This window comes from Alligator mississippiensis, chromosome 3 (assembly GCF_030867095.1).
Source record: "Alligator mississippiensis isolate rAllMis1 chromosome 3, rAllMis1, whole genome shotgun sequence".
Taxonomy (NCBI): domain Eukaryota; kingdom Metazoa; phylum Chordata; order Crocodylia; family Alligatoridae; genus Alligator; species Alligator mississippiensis.
In genome coordinates this window covers 188604985-188620595 of record NC_081826.1, presented here as the reverse complement: position 1 = coordinate 188620595, position 15611 = coordinate 188604985, and the positions used below count along the sequence as shown (strand labels likewise).

The 15611-nt window shown below is 48.0% G+C and overlaps 1 protein-coding gene across 5 annotated transcripts in view; it reads left to right on the top strand.

Moving 5' to 3' along the window:
* Nucleotides 1-15611, top strand: part of KDM4C (lysine demethylase 4C) — a 490147-nt gene that overhangs the window by 26733 nt on the left and 447803 nt on the right. For all 5 annotated transcript variants that reach the window (XM_006272325.4, XM_019478152.2, XM_059724744.1 and 2 more), the window contains exon 3: nucleotides 7883-8047. In XM_006272325.4, coding sequence (XP_006272387.1) covers nucleotides 7904-8047 — 144 coding nt within the window. In that variant the 5' untranslated portion in view covers nucleotides 7883-7903. The remainder of the gene's footprint in view (nucleotides 1-7882; nucleotides 8048-15611) is intronic.

Genomic DNA, 15611 nt, shown 5'->3' with positions numbered 1-15611 from the left:
CTATGTAGCATCAAACTTATTCAATTTGGGTTAAACCAAAGTTAAAGTTAAACCAAAGTTAAAGTGCATGGAACTTCTGTACACTTTCTGTGCAAAACCCCAGACCTGGGAAAACCCAGCCCCAGGCTGCTCTTTTGAATACCACCCCCCACACTGGGCTATCTTTTGCCCTCTTACCCTTTGCATCCCTTTTCCATCCCCCGCCACCCTAGTCAAGCCAGTCACTTCAACCCCCTCCTACAAGCTGCTCTGGGTACAGCTAATTTATCAGCATTTGCTGTTGTTGGAGCTGAGCAAGTAAGCCCTGGTAGGGGGAGGGGTGGGAGGGATGAGGGTGTAGGTTTGTGGGGAGAGGGGGCACCACACCAGTGGGTTGCCTCTGCCTCCCATTCCCTGGTGGACCCCTGATCCTCTGCAGCTTGCTGGACCCTCAGCTTCTCCCACTCTTTCCCATCCTGACTTACCTGCAGCCATTGTGATCCGATTTAACCTCCCCGTGATGTCCCCCACCCAATATCTGTACCTAGCCCTAGTGAAGGACAAAAAAAATTGGATAGTAAGTCTCTGGTCTGTAGAGATACCCATGTCCATCCTTTGACTGTATTTATCTGGCCAGCAAAGTGAGAAAATACTTAGACATTAAAAGTTTCTTTTTCAGGTGACCAAGAGAATCTTTTATAAAGCAGCTCTCCCTGGGCCTCTGAAAGCTCTGAGTATTGAACAGAGTGTAAAAAGTCAGTGCAAAACAGCTGCTTTCATTTCCTTTTTTTTCTGTGAAATGAATGTGATTTTTTTTTTGCAATTAGAAATTGTCTTCTGTTATGTGTATAGTTGCATACCTGGCAATGGAACACCAAGCTATTATAAGTATGAATGTTAGATATGCTATTAACTCATGCATGAGTAAGCATCCCAAATACAATTTAAGTAAACCATTTTGTACTGAACCATTTACCACCTTTCTTATGCCAAATTGTAAAACGGTATCCTTTACAGTAAATTTATAGTTATGGGTAGAGGAAAACAAACAAGTAAACATCTCAAAATATTACCATCCTCCTAAAACCAAACTGCCTTATTACCAGGGATCCTGGTTTTTCTGTTTAAAAAATTGCAAATTCTCTGATTAATACACAATTGCAAATTCTGATTAAAAACCAGAAGTCATGATTAAAATGAAATGCCACTCTGTGTGTGTGTGTGTGTGTGTGTGTGTGTGTGTGTGCGCGCGTGTGTGTGTGTGTGTGTGTAAAGCAATTTGGAAGCCAACCAGTGCCTCATTCATTATTCTAATATTATAAAAGCCTTAATCTGTTTCTCTGTCTGTAACTCTTTATTGCTCTGATTGACTGACTGAAACACCCAATCAGAGTGCGAATATAGCATTCAGACAGGAGGTAGCGATGCAGTGGAGCGCCGCCATGATGGCGGGGACACAGGGTGGAGCAGGGGGGCGAGGCCAGCTGCGGAGGCCTTGCCCCCTGCCGCCCTGCTCCCTGGAAGCAGCAGCAACGGAGCAGATGGAATGGGGGTGGCAAGCTCAGCAGTGTGGGCCTTGCCTCCCCTGCCCTGCTCCCTGCATGTGGCAATGATGAAGCGGGGGGGGGGGGGGGGGGGGCGAGGCCACTGGAGCTAGCTTTGCTCCTTGGAGATGGCGGCAGCAGCAATGGTTGGGGGGAAGCAGAGTTGGGACGCTGCAGGGGGGAGTGGAGGGGGAGGCCACCTGATCTGGCCTCGGCCTGCCTCTCCCCTCTTCCGTCGTTGCTGCCTGCAGAGCCAGTGTGGTGGGGGGAGGAGTGGGCCCAATGCAGGGGTGGGGGAGGAGTGGGTGTGCTGTGGTGGCAGGGAGGAAAGGGTGGACCTGGGCTGACACAATGGTGGTGGTGCAGGGAGGGGAGGAGTGGGCCCAGGGCCAATGCAGTTGGGGTAGACGAAGTGAGCCCGGGGCGGGGAGAAGCTTGCCCCCCTTGGGCCTGGGCCCATTCCTCCCCACCCCGTGGTGCATCAGCCCTGAGGCCACTCCTCCCAGCCGCTGCTGGCCTGTACCCACTGCTCCCCCCTCCCCCCCCCCGGCCTTGGTGAGCCAGCTTCTCTCTTCCCCCTCTGCTGCAGCGGGGAGGGGAGGAGTGGACCGGACCAGGACCCCAAGCAGCAGGAGGGAAGAGGGGAGCAGCTGCAGACAGGGCACTGGGCTCCGGCCCCCCACTTCCACCGCGCCTCCCCCCCCGGGTCATTCTTGATAGGCAATTGGGTAATAGTAAAATAAATTCTAAGTGCCTATACATTTTGGTATTTGACTTTGTTTTTTTTATCATAGAATATCAGAGCTTCCCCTGTCCCCTTCGCTCACTGGGATGCAGGTCCAGGTCCCTTACTACCAAGCCAAAGCACCCCCTACTCAGTAGCCCTGCCAGAGGGGATCCCCAGCTGCCAGGGCTATGGGGCCATAGACCTGGATCTGCAGCCCCCTACCCCCAGCAGCAGTGCATCTGTGGGAGGTGGCTGCTGCTTCAGCGAAGCAGAGCTTGGCTCCCCATTCCTGTCAGGCAGCATGGCCAGAGTGGAGCCCATTGGTGGGGGGAGGGGAGGGGAGGCATCTACAGGCCTGTGCTCACCACCCTGTTGACCTCCCCCTGGGGCCTCCATGGCCCAGTGGGTGGAACACGGAATGGCAAGGTGGAGCAGGGCCAGGTGGGGAAGCTTCTTGCTTCTGCTAGGAGCTTTGTGCCATCTTGGCAAGGTGCCCCCTGCCTGCAGCAGCGAGGGGGAGAATTCCATGCGCTTCACCAGGGTGGCTCAGGGCTCGAAGCGGCAAGGTACTTCCCCACACTGCCCCATTGTGCCCAGCTGCGCCATGTCCTGCCCACTGAGCTGTGGAAACCCCAGGAGGACGTCAGCAGGGTGTGAAGCTCCAAGCCCGCAGTGGGCAGCCTGCCCCTTGCAAAAATCTGGGGGGCACATGCCCCTATGCATCCCTGGGAGTGTACACAGTGGCAGGGAGCCAGCCCCACCCCCTGGACGAGCAGCCCATGGCTCCATCCTACTTCCTGCTCCCTGTGGCTGCGCCTTCCTGACCTGGGCCCCAAACCCCGTGCACCACACACATTGGGCAGCAGCAGTGGTCACACCCTCAGCACTGCCCAACTCCCTCCTTATGGGGGCCTTAAACCCCCCTCCCCTCTAGGCTGCCTGGCAGCTGTGTGCGTGTGTAAACATGCACATGCACATGATGCCTGCTGCCTGACCACCCTCTTCCTGCTCCCTTCAACCCCTGCAGGCTGGAACTTTCCCAGTCTGTAGAGAGCTCTTTGCAAAAGTGGAAAACCCATGTATTTCTCTGTTGAAATGAAAAACCAAATTTGTCTTGGTTAAAAGGGAAAATCTGTTTTTCCCCCCCCCCCCCCCCATGTTCCTGTGGGAAATAGAAGACCTGGATCCCTGCTTACTACTGTGAATCTACCTGGGAAAGAATAAGATAGTATCAGAATAAAGAGAAAAAATCAGTTTCCTTGCTTACACTCACCAAGTCGCACTGAATATTGAAGAATGAGGACAAAGTTTAAAATAAATTTGATATGAAAGTTTGTCAGTAGATGTGTTGCTAACCCTGGGGGTAATTTGTAGACTGGAAGGATACAAACTGTAAAATCACCAATCTGCATGGTATATGCTCATATCAAGTTTTGAGAAGTTTTTCATTTTAGCAGTAGTAAACAACTGCAAGTGCTAGACTATTTGCTCGTAATAAGCTACAACCTCAAGTGTTTGATTCTAGCTTCAATTTCCTCCTTGAAATGATTTTGTTTTGGAAAGAATTAAATATTCTTGTCTGTTGCACCTTTTTTGATTTAATTGACTTCAGCTTACTAGCTGAGGCTTGAGTATCAGTTTCCTTTCTTTTCAGAGAGTGAACTTTGAAGCAGTTTCTGAAAGTGAGGGGGAGATGCACTCAAACCACTTGGTAAAGATTAAAACATTAAATGCATGAGCTAGCCAGCCGCAAAGATGAATAACCGGCTCCTCACTAGAGTTTGCACCACATGAAAATTAGAAGTAGCATTAGAATGTTCTTAAACTGAGGTTAAAGAGACCTTGTCTTCAACTTACCTGATAAAAGCTGTTTTTACAGTATTCTAACCCTTGATAAATATTGGTCGGGTGTCAGTTATTGAAATGTGAGTTTTGTTTTACACTTTCATTCTCAGCACAGTGATTGTGGCTCTGTAGGCTAATGTAAGGCTCTGTATGGCTAATGTTATGTAGTACTTTTTATGTTTTGGCTCCTAAGAAGGGACAAAGGGGCAGGAGCAATTCCCATTGACTGTGACTAGACATAAACTGGCCCAATCCTGTGGTGATCTATCCAAGCTACTGCTCAGTCCTATGGCGGTCTTGGCTAGGGACTCCCTAGCCAAAGCTGAGCCTGACTTCCCCAAAGCTTCATTTATTTTCTCTCTCTCTCTCTCTCTCTCCTTATGTATTTTGGTTGTTGTTTGTTTCCAAATGGGATCCTGAAGACGGTAACAAGGTTCCCTCTAAGGTGCGCGTGTGCATGACTGCACACAACTAAAAGTGTGGCCATGCACAGCCTTTTCAAGGCTGCGTACCAGGAGAGGAGCTGAAGGTCAGCTCCTAGGCGAGGTGGGGGTGGGAGCCTGGTGCGGGCTCTGCCGGCTCCAGGGAAGTGCTCTGCTCCCCCGCATCAGGGCCAGGGAGTGGAGCACTTCCCCAGAGCCGGCGGAGCCTGCGCCAGCCCCCTGCCCCAGCCTCCACCCCTGCCTTGCCTCACCTTGGGGAGGAGCCGCTGCCTGCCCTGAGTGAGGCTCCGCCAGCTCCAGGACACTGCTCTGCTCCCCTGCATGGCCTTGGGGAGTGAGGAGGCATGTGGTGTTGGGGCCGGGTCGCTGAGTAGTGTCCTGGAGCCAGCAGAGCCTCACTGGGGCAGGCAGCGGCTGCTCCCCAAGGTGAGGCAAGGCCGGGCCTGGGGGCTGGTACAGGCTCCGCCGGCTCCAGGGAAGTGCTCCACTCCTTGGCCCTGATGCGGGGGAGTGGAGCACTTCCCCAGAGCCGGCTCCGGCCTCTTGGCTCTCGCCTTCAGCCTCTGGCCCCCAGCCTCCAGGCCTCGGCTTGCAGCCCTCGGCTCTCTTCGGTAAGCGTCCCATGCCAGACCAAGGCGGTGCTCTCACGGACCGCTACTCCTTAGAGGGAACATTGGACAGGGCCTTCCCCCAGAATTTAGGAAGTATGTTGTCAGAGATATTTATAATCTGTATATAACACTCTTACTTGCATTCCCATTGTTATGACTTTTTGGGGATATCCTTTCCTAGCAATGGTAGATTTTTAGAGCTCCCAGTGTGACTTTCAGATGTAGCTTTTTCACATTCACAACACGGGGCAACTCTGTTTACTGGATATTTTCTATGAGAAAACTGCATAGGGATTTTCATTGTTTGAGAGTAGAGACTCCATGTTTGCCACACTTGTTTGATACACCTGCTGCCACTTGGAACCTGGGGCCGGTCCCCAGTGCCCCCTGCCAGCCCAGGGCTGCTCTGCCCTGGCTCAGAGCACTGCAGTCTTAGGTGCATGTGTAAATGCTTCACCTGGGAACAGTTGACTCTGGTGTGATGTGTGCTGGAGTTTATTGCTCTGCCTTAATGTGCAGTGGGTGCATCTGCACGTGAAATTATCTGATAGTCGCCTCATAGCTGCTGCCCACAATGTTAGATTAATTTGTTAATGGTAATCACTTTTTTAATGTTCTATTTTTTCCCCTCTGAGATCATGATATAATAGTACACTCACACATTTAGTATTGCGTGTTCTGAAATACAAATACATTGAACAATGATGTTTTAATATGTGAATAAGGTTTAATTTTCTCTTCCATGACTGAGCAAACGTTTCATTTTGACCTAGTATTAATATTGTGTGTCTGGTATTTGTTGATGATGTTTTTGTTTTTTTTCTGAGACAATAATTGATGAACAACACTTTATTAAAATACTATGTAATTGCAAAATCATAACCGAGAAAGTGCAAAAGTGAAACAGTGCCATACATTGAATTGGTATTACTTGCAATGTTTTTTTTCCTGTCCAATACCTTTAAGGCAGTGTAAAGCAAATTTACTAAGTGAATTAAAGGCTGAATTAGTAAGTTCTGCTGTGGGGTATGCAATATACAGTAGTTACAAATGTAGAACCTATGGCTCTATAAATGTGAGACCCATTCAGGCTCTGTGCTAGAGATAGGTTCTGTAGTACTCTAAGATTGGATTGCAGCATTTGCATTTTATATTTCAGCAGCAGAAATAACCTAAAAATCATGCAAATGTTCATTTTGTTTCATGAGTACTGAATTTCTGAGACAAGAATAACTGGTGTTGTTTTCCATCAAATCTAATGATAGCAACTTATAATATTTGGTATAGGGAAAGGGCAGGACTTTTTTTCTCTACACTTATCATATACTTTCAGACCTGTTTAAAAAAAAAGAGAGAAAAATGAGGGAAAAAAAAATCCTTTAGTTAAAATAATGGAATGGGTGACAGGAAATCTGGGTTCTTGACCTTGTTGTGTACTGTGTTTACTTGAATCCAAGGCAGAAGTCGTGTCCATCCGTCTCCGCCCCCCTCCTCCCCCCTTCAACATCGGGGGAGGTAGGGGGCAGGTGAGTGCTGCAGCTCTGAGTTCAGCCCCAACCTGGTCTCGCGGTTGGAGTCTCAGCTGCAGCTGCTGCTTTCCCCTTATTGCGGCTTACCCTCGTTTGTGGCTCCAGCTTCAACACTGTCCCAGCCTGGGACACGAAGTGGCTTTGGTCCCTGGGACATGGAGTGGCTTTGGTTCCTTCCAGCCAGGCAGCAGCTCTGCCTCTGACCTGGGATTGGAGCTGCTGCTGCAACTGCTGCTACCTGACCAGTCAGGGCCAGAGCCAGGGCTGTCACTGAGGGAAAGCAAGGTGGGGAGAGCAAATGGCAGTGGGGTGCAGGCACTGGAGGGTGTCGGGAGACGCAAAGGAACCAGGGGGCCAAATGGCTGGTGGGGAAAAGTGTGTGTGGACAGTTTTTTGTGGGGAAGGGAGATGGGTGGCAAGGGGCCAATTGCAGGGGTCAGGCCAGTCGACTTCCCTGCTTCTTTCCCCTTGCCCACTGCTGCCACCCTGCTGCATCTTTCTTCACTACAGTGGCAGGAGGGACCAATTTAAGGTGATCCTACATTGATTTGATTCTATACATGGAAAATTATAAATTGTGTAAGTTTTCCACGCATCAAATCTAATTACTCAGGGGATCTGAAATCAGAAGTGATCTTGGATTCAGGTAAATTACAATATTTCTGGTGTGAAATGGGACAGATCACTTAATTTTTCTGTGCTTCAATTCCCCTGTGTAAAATGTGAACACTGATCCTTCCTTATAAGACAGCAGTGTTGCACAGATAACTGTGATGACTGGAATCACATACTGTAAATACTTGGATAGAGGAAATTGCAGTGAACTGGAGATGAACCTGCTCAAACAAATGCTAGTATAATATTAAAGGCTTAAGTTTAGAAATTCTGTTTGTATATAAACAAACAAGTATGATCTAGACTATGCAGCTGTTGCTTGTGACGGTTTTCATTATCTTGGGTGAAGTCTGAAGAATTCAATTAAATGAGTGGGAAGAAAATGTTTCTAATATTTGGGTTGCAGCGCTCTTTTATTCCAGTATATGAGAGAATACTTGAAAAGAATTCATTCCTACTAGGCAGAGGCATATTTTGAAAAAATATTTTAAATGAAAGATGTTATTTTTTTAATTGGCATTTATTATTATCATTATCATTATTATTATCATTATTAACAATTGTATTTATTTATTTATTTATTTATTAGCAAGACTGATATTGAACCACGATGGCTGCTGCAGTCACAGACAGTCCTCCAAACCCAAGCTGCAAAATTATGACTTTTAGGCCTTCAATGGGTGAATTCAGGGAGTTCAACAAGTACCTAGCCTACATGGAATCGCAAGGTGCTCATCGTGCTGGAGTTGCAAAGGTGAGGATCTTAAAAATACAAGAATAATTTTTTTTTGAACAATGTCTGCCCTCCCAGACTTTGTGTATTTATTGCTTGGAAAAAGAATAAAATGGGTTAGCTTGGGGGTTGGCAACATTTTTGGGCTGAGTGCTAAAAACACCCACAACCTCAACTTGTAAGATGCTGGTATACTTGGGGGGTGGTGGGGTGGCGCGGGAGCTGTAAGGGGCCTAATCCTTGTGGCAGTGCAGCCCCAACCCCTTCCCCACTGTCCTCCCCAAGATGCATGTGCCAAGGAAAATGCCTTTGCATGCCCTGCACTGGCATCCATGCCAGGGGTTGCCTACCCCTGAGCTAGCTCATATGTTGCATGTAAACAAATAAAAAAGATCATGTTCTCCACAAACCAGTCGGTTGTTACTTGCTGTTAGCCTGAAATAGAACCCCCAAAAAGACTATGTTATCGAGGCTGATCAAGGCAGTGAAATCTAAAATAGAGAATTCAAACATCAGAGGGTGCTGGTATACTAGATATAGGGCTCAAATTCTGCAAATACATATAGGAGTGTGTAGACACAGATAAGTCAGTGGATCTACTCATAAATATATTGAAGCACCCACCATCCTCAGTGTCTACAGAATTTCAGGTAGACAGTATCTGAAATTCTTGACTTATTAAAGTGATTACTATGTCTCCTATTCAAGAGATGCAATAAATAGTTAGGACGTAACAAGAATATAAGACAGAACTATACATAAGCTACCATAGAAATGCCATTTGCTTGAGCAAAGATCTATTCTAGGCCTTGCAGTAGGTCAGTTTCCACTAGTGAAAAGAAACTGGTGCTGCAAATTTAAGTCAGCTGTGCATTAGACCATGTACAGTATGCTAAAAAATATCTCTGCTATTTATATATCTTCTGTTACTCCATAGATGACGTTTAAGTGTTCACAGTAGGGGGGCACAACTTTGTGCCACTGCCCCTGCTGCTGCTGGGCACTGGCTCCGGGCCTGCACCTTGCTGTCAGCACAGAAATCTGGGGGTGCATGTGCCCCCCACCTATGCATTGCCTATGCATTGCCTGTGTATTACTCTTAAACCAAGCTATGCCTGACCTCACACATGATGATCTAGAAACCTTAGCTCAGTCACCTTGTGCACCTGTGATTTGTTTTTTAACCTACTATTGCAAACTGAAAACATTAAAAAAATTATTACACTGATTTGAAAACCATGATCCCATGAAAAAATTGTGTGCACTTTTTTGGGGGGCCTCAGTATGCACTTGGATTACATTTTCAAACTTTCCTCTTTCAGCATGAGGGCAGAAAACTTTTGTCTTTTTTTAAAGCTGTAATTATCAAGTAAGTTTCATAGTGATGGCAGTCAGGTGTTCTGGCTGAGCTGCTATTCTCTAGTCTGAAACCATAAAACAGTAGTGTATTTTGCATGTCTTCTGTCTTGTTATTGTTCAGCAGATTCATCACTATTTGAAGTGTTACCAGAAAGGGATTTATTTAGATCAGGGGTGTCCAACCTTTTTGAATGTGGGGCCAGATCACAAACTTTTTATCACCCAGTGGGCTGGCGAGCCATATTCAAAGACCTCACAGGAAGTGGTATCACATCAGGAAGTGATGTCACGTGACCTTCGACACCAATGAAGTTGCAGAAAGTGACAATGAAATGGGTCCAAATAACCAGTTCAAAACTCTCCCTCTATAGCATCCACCTCTGCCACTGTTCGGGACAGGATACTGAGCTAGATGGACCATGGGGCTGACCAAGCATGGCACTTTTTATGCTCTTATGTTCTTTGGCTGATCTTCCAAACTATGGCTGAGATTTGCAAAAAGGGGTAGATAGGCATGTTACAAAGTTGTCATAAAAGATTTGGAGCCCTCTAAATCCCATTCATTTTAATGGAAGTTGGCCTTTTGACACAGCTTTAAAAATCTCAGCCCAAGGTGCCAACCAAATAAGTCAAAATATATTTTGCATTTCTATGCAGTGCATCTATGTGGGGGTCTCCAAGCATTTTACAAACATGAAATGAGCCTCAGGATGAGCCCAGCCAGAGGAGCAGGGGCTCAGCTGCACTTTTTTCCTACCTGTGCTGGTCAGTCCTGAGCAGCACACGGCTCCGCCGTCACTTCTGCTAGCTGGCCTATGCTGACCCAGGCAGGTCTGTCCCATCCGGAGCAGCACGCAGCTGAAGCTGGCTTCCCATGTGCTGCTGGGGACTGGAGGAGCCTGGCCGGGTTGACACTGGCCAGCAGAAGCGGCGGCGGAGCCATGTGCCGCTCGGAACTGATGTGCGCAGGCAGGGGGAAAATGCAGCTGAGCCCCTGCTGCTGCGGGCGGGCTCGTCCCGTCCCGAGCAGCATATGGCTCCGCCGCCGCTTCTGCTGGCAGGTGCCGACCCGGGTGGGCTCCTCCCATTCCCAGTAGCATGTGGGAAGCCAGCTTCAGCTGCATGCTGCTTTTCCTGGTTGGTGCTGACCCGGCTGGGTCCATTCCATCTGGAGCAGCATGCGACTGAAGCTGGTGTCCCATGAGCTGTTGGGGATGGGAGGAGCCTGGCCGGGTCTGCACCGGCCAGCAGAAGCGGCGGTGGAGCTGTGTGCCGCTCGGGATGGGACGGGACGGGACGAGCCCGGCCAGAGCAGCAGGGGCTCAGCTGCATTTTCCCCTGCCTGCACTGGTCAGTCCCGAGCAGCACATGGCTCCGCCGCCGCTTCTGCTGCCTCCAGATATATGCATGCCTCCAATGGACTGTCCAATTGCATGTTTTATTCAAGAGTCCCATGTTTCAGGGGATGGTCTATGCAGTTAATTTACATCTAGAGCCAGAAAAAGTGAGGCCAGGCTTTCCTGGGCAAATCTATAGAATCCACATCTAATCTTGAATGTAAAAACAGTTTTCTGCCACATGTCCTCCAGCATCAGCTTAGAAAGTAAGACCACCCATGTTCTTTGCTCTACTAGATCCTTTGATAGGCTGCAGCTCTAAGGCTGGTTCTCAAGGGAGAACCTCTCCCTGTTTTGGAGATCCAGAAGGGGTCATGCTTTGCCTCTTGCCATACTTGTTACATTCTGAGAGAGCCTGGTCCAATGGGCTAAGTACAGACAGGCAAAAAGCTCAAGGCTGAATCGATTCAATCTTTGCAGGTTTCTCTAAACTGCATAGATTGAACTGATTAATGAAGTCAACTGACATTCACTTTTGAAACTGGAAAGGCCGCCAGACCGCTGCAGTAACCCAGACCAAAAACCGGGGATGCTAGATCATGCCTACCAGCCATTGCCAAGGGCACCTGAATGCAGCCTAGCAGGACTCGTTCTTGATTTGCTGCCTAGCACATGCCCCCAACCCCTGCTGGCCCCCCAGGGGGGAACAGTCCTTTCAGCCCCAGGCTGGCTGGATCCCTGTGCCTCAGTGGGTGTTCCCCACTCCTGGCAGGGTCCCTTCAGCCCCAGTGAAGAGCTGGGGTTCCCCCTTCCCACCCCTCGGTATGGTACCACATGGCTTGGCCCCACTCCTACATGTGGTAGGGGAACAGTCCCTCCATCCAGGCACCGGCCAATCTCCCAGCCCAGCCTCTGGTGCAGAGAGGGGATTTCCCCTTCCCACCCCTTAGTATGGTTCAGGCTTGACCCTGTCCCCACAGGTGTGTGTGTGTGTGTGGGGGGGGGGGTGGGGCTGGCTGGCAGGGAACAGCCCTTCCAGCTGGGGACTGGCTGGATCCCTGAGCTTCAGTGGGCATTCCCCACTCCCAACAGGGTCCTGGAGCCCTGCCCTTGGTGCAGAGAGGGTATTCTCCCTTCCACCCTTCAGAGGCAGGGGCAGCTGGTGAAGGGGAAGGGCTAAGGGATCCCAGCCAGCTCTCTAGGCTGCAGGGGGACAAAAAGCCCTGGGGAGAAGGGGCTTTCCCCTGTGCTTTTCAAGCCGCAGCTGGGGGACCGCTGCTGGGCTGGGTGGGTGCATTCCCCTGCCCCAACAGCAACTTGGAGGTAATGGCAGCTGACTGGGTTATGGGGCTAAAGTGATTTCAGCCCAGCTCGAGGGTGCAGTGGGGGGGTGATAAGCCCCACAGAGGGTGCTTTCCCCCCACTGTGTGCTGTTCAGACCTGGGCTAATGGGGGCTGGGGTTTTTTCCCCTGCCCCCATCTCACTGTGTTGATGTCACAGAGCTGAGGCAGTAAAGCCTCTGCTTGGGTCCAACTGGGGCGTGGGGCCAGCCTTGTTCCTGTGGAGCAGACAGCACAGCCCAGTGCTGCAAAGCATCCTGGGATGCTGGGGGACTGAGTTAACTTGAGTCAGGAGGGGATCTGGGACAGAAGCTCCATAAATCAGTTTGACCTAAATCAGTTAAGTCTCATAGTACATTCATCAAGGTTTATCTTAAACTATTTTTGGCCATTTTGAAAGCAGGTTATTTGTACAGAACTTCTGTTCTGTTACAGATTGAAACTGATTTCTGATCACTTAAACTGGTTTATGTGCAACTTTTGTCCCTAGTCATAATGTTCCTGTGGAAGCACATAGAAGCCAAAACTGCATGTCCCTGTTTGGTAACCACCAAAGCTTGTAGGGCACTGATATTTCAGCATTGTTTGGCTCCGTGTGCTTCATAGGAAGCCTGGGATATGTTCCATAGGTATTCCTTGGATTTTCCACTTTGGAGAATTAGCCTGGTGGCTTCCATTCTGACTTCCATTATTGACAGCTCCTGAAAGCAGAAATTTACCAAACCTGAAAGTCTGCAGATATCAGTAGGTAGACTGTCTAAAGCAGTCAAAACCGTTGCTAAATCATTTTACACATAGTAATTCTCCTCAGGTTGAGAAGCTGCTTGGATACAGATTCAGGAATAGATGCCTTTCAAAGTTCTAGTTCACTGTTGTTCTCTGCACCAGGTGAGGTCCTCATCCCTCTGTGGTCTTGCTATGTGGATTATTTTGTTGGTTTTCAGCATCTGATGCGAGTCAGGCCCTTCAGATCAGAGGAAGGAAGTGAGCCTACTTGTAAACTGGTTGATGCATATCAGCACACTGGCTTCACTAAAAAAGCTGTTTTTTTATTAATGAGACATTGGTCTAGAAGACTCCTCCTCTTGCTTTGCAACTAAGAGGAGGGTAGATTAAATGCACGAAGGTCCTCCCTTGCTGGGCTGTGTACTTTTCCCCCAAATTGTACCGTACTTCCAAGGGTACTTGCCACAAATAGAAGGCCATGTAGCTACTCTCTACTCCTAAAGAAAAAAGCAAGGCCAAATGCAGGGATCTCTTTGGCCATATGTCTTGTTGGCTGGATTCCAGCTACGGATAGCTAGTTATAAAGTCCTTTTGGCCCAATATGACATTCTATATGTATGAATTCATTACTAGTATACTGGACTCTTCACCAGAGGAATCCAAAGAAGTCATGTTGTGTGGCTAAATTGTCCCTACGAGTTATTCTGGCAGAGGTGGATGCTGCTTCCTGTTTGATGACTGTGGCTGATTTTTTTTTTTGCTGCAGGGTTCTGGATTTCCAACATAAATTGAAAATACCATGCAAGTTCCCCTTAGAGGGAAAGGAACTTTTCAGGATCAAAACAGATGAGGCTTTTCACATGCTAAAGGATTCCAGAGCTATTTTATATTTCCTTTTAATCTGAATATGGTAGAGTATCAGATCTTAAACCTGTAAATATATCCATCAGGTTAGTCAAAGTTCACCTAGCTGTTATCCATCATCTTCCAGAACAATCACATTTCTCACTCAGCAGGCTTTATATTCCTCAAAGGAGTAATTATGCCCTTCCTCTGATAACAGATCTTTCATCTCTGAGTTGACCCCAAATCTACAGCGATGTGTTCCATATCCTACATACTCTTTATGAAACAGTTTTTTTCTGATGGCTATTGCTTCAGCAAGGATAGCAAGTCTGATCCAAGTCCTTATGGTCCTCTTTGTGCTGTCTTCTGTCCAGATAGAGTATTCTTTAGGATGCATCCCAGGCTCCTGACCAAGGTATTCCTGATATCCATTAGTCAGCAAAACACTTTTCTGGTACTTTTCCCAAAACCCTACTTCTTCAGTGTTGAGACATAATTGAACATACTTGATGTGGAAATAACTTTGTTCTTCTACTTGCCAAGGGGTAAGCCTTTCAGAGTCTCTGCCTATTTATCTCTCTTTAGTTATGAGGTCAGAAGTCTCAACAGTTTACTCAGGAAGACTGTCAAATAGGAAAGTGGGTTGTGTCGAGCTGTGTTACAGGATGGCCAAAATGGTACTACTTCCTGTGATCGGAACTTCTACCAGAGTACAAGCAACCTCTGTAGCTTCCCTATGTTATGTCTCCATAACAGATACCTTCAGGGCTGCTACCTGGAGCTCTAGTCTTTCCTCCATTATAAGGATATTGCAGGAGTTACTGGAGTAGATGGAGGGGTTTGGGTTGTAGCCGTGTTGGTCTAAGGACAAGGTTCCTTGGGTGAATTTGGTATCTTTTATTAGACCAACCCAAATGGTTGGAGAATAGTTATTAAGCAAGCTTTCGGGTTCAAAAATCCTTCGTCAGGCTAAGGAAGCTTCAGCAGTTGGTGTGTGCTCTTCCTGGATGGAATGAAAAGTAAACAAGCCAGGGGCTGGGCTGGGCTGGGGAGTCAGTTGCCAGGCAGATTGTAATGTATCAAAAATCCAATGTCTATGTTTAGTCCCTGATCTCTAGTATCCAGCAGGTTGATGAAATGGAACTCGTAGGCTCGTCTCTGGGATGTGTTGTGTAAGTTTCCCTTGAGGATCAGGACTGAGAGATTGGAGAGAGAGTGGCCCTCCTGTGAGAACTGTGCCCCCACTGGCAATTGAGTGTTTCTGTCTTTGATGGATTTCCGGTGTGCATTCATTCTGGTGTGCAGTTGTTGTTTGGTCTCTCCTACATATCTTCCATCAGGGCATTTGGTGCATTGGATGAGGTATATTACATTTCTGGAGGTGCAGCTGTAAGATCCTGGGATGCTGATGGCTCTGTTGTGGGGTGTAGTAATAGTGGGGGTGGTGGAGATGTGTTGGCAGGTTTTGCATTTCTTGTCCTGGCACAGTCTAGATCCTTTTGGTGTGTTCTGGGGTGATGAGGTTGGCGAGGTTTGGTGCTTGTCTGAAGGCTAGGATGGGTGGCTCTGGGAAGATCTTTTTAAGAATAGGGTCTCTTTCTAATATGGGTTGCAATTTTTTGAGGATTTTCCGTACAGGTTCAAGGGATGGGTGATAGGTCATAACCAGCGGTGTGCGATTTGTGGGTGTTTTTCTTCTGTACTGCAGCAGTTCTTCACGTGGTATCCAGGTGGCTCTTTCAAACGTGCGATCTACCTCTCTGGAGGAGTGTCCTTGCTGGGTGAAAGCCTTTTTAAGATTGGTGAGGTGGCGATCCCAGGAGTAGATAGAGCAATTTGGTATAGCAGTCCTTTTAGTGGCTCTTTTCCTATAAACTCCAAAACCTACATCAGGACATTCAGACACTGATTTGGAGTTGCCCACAGTAAGGAGAGAGACAAAATTTACTTACCAGAAATGAAATATGAATTTTCAT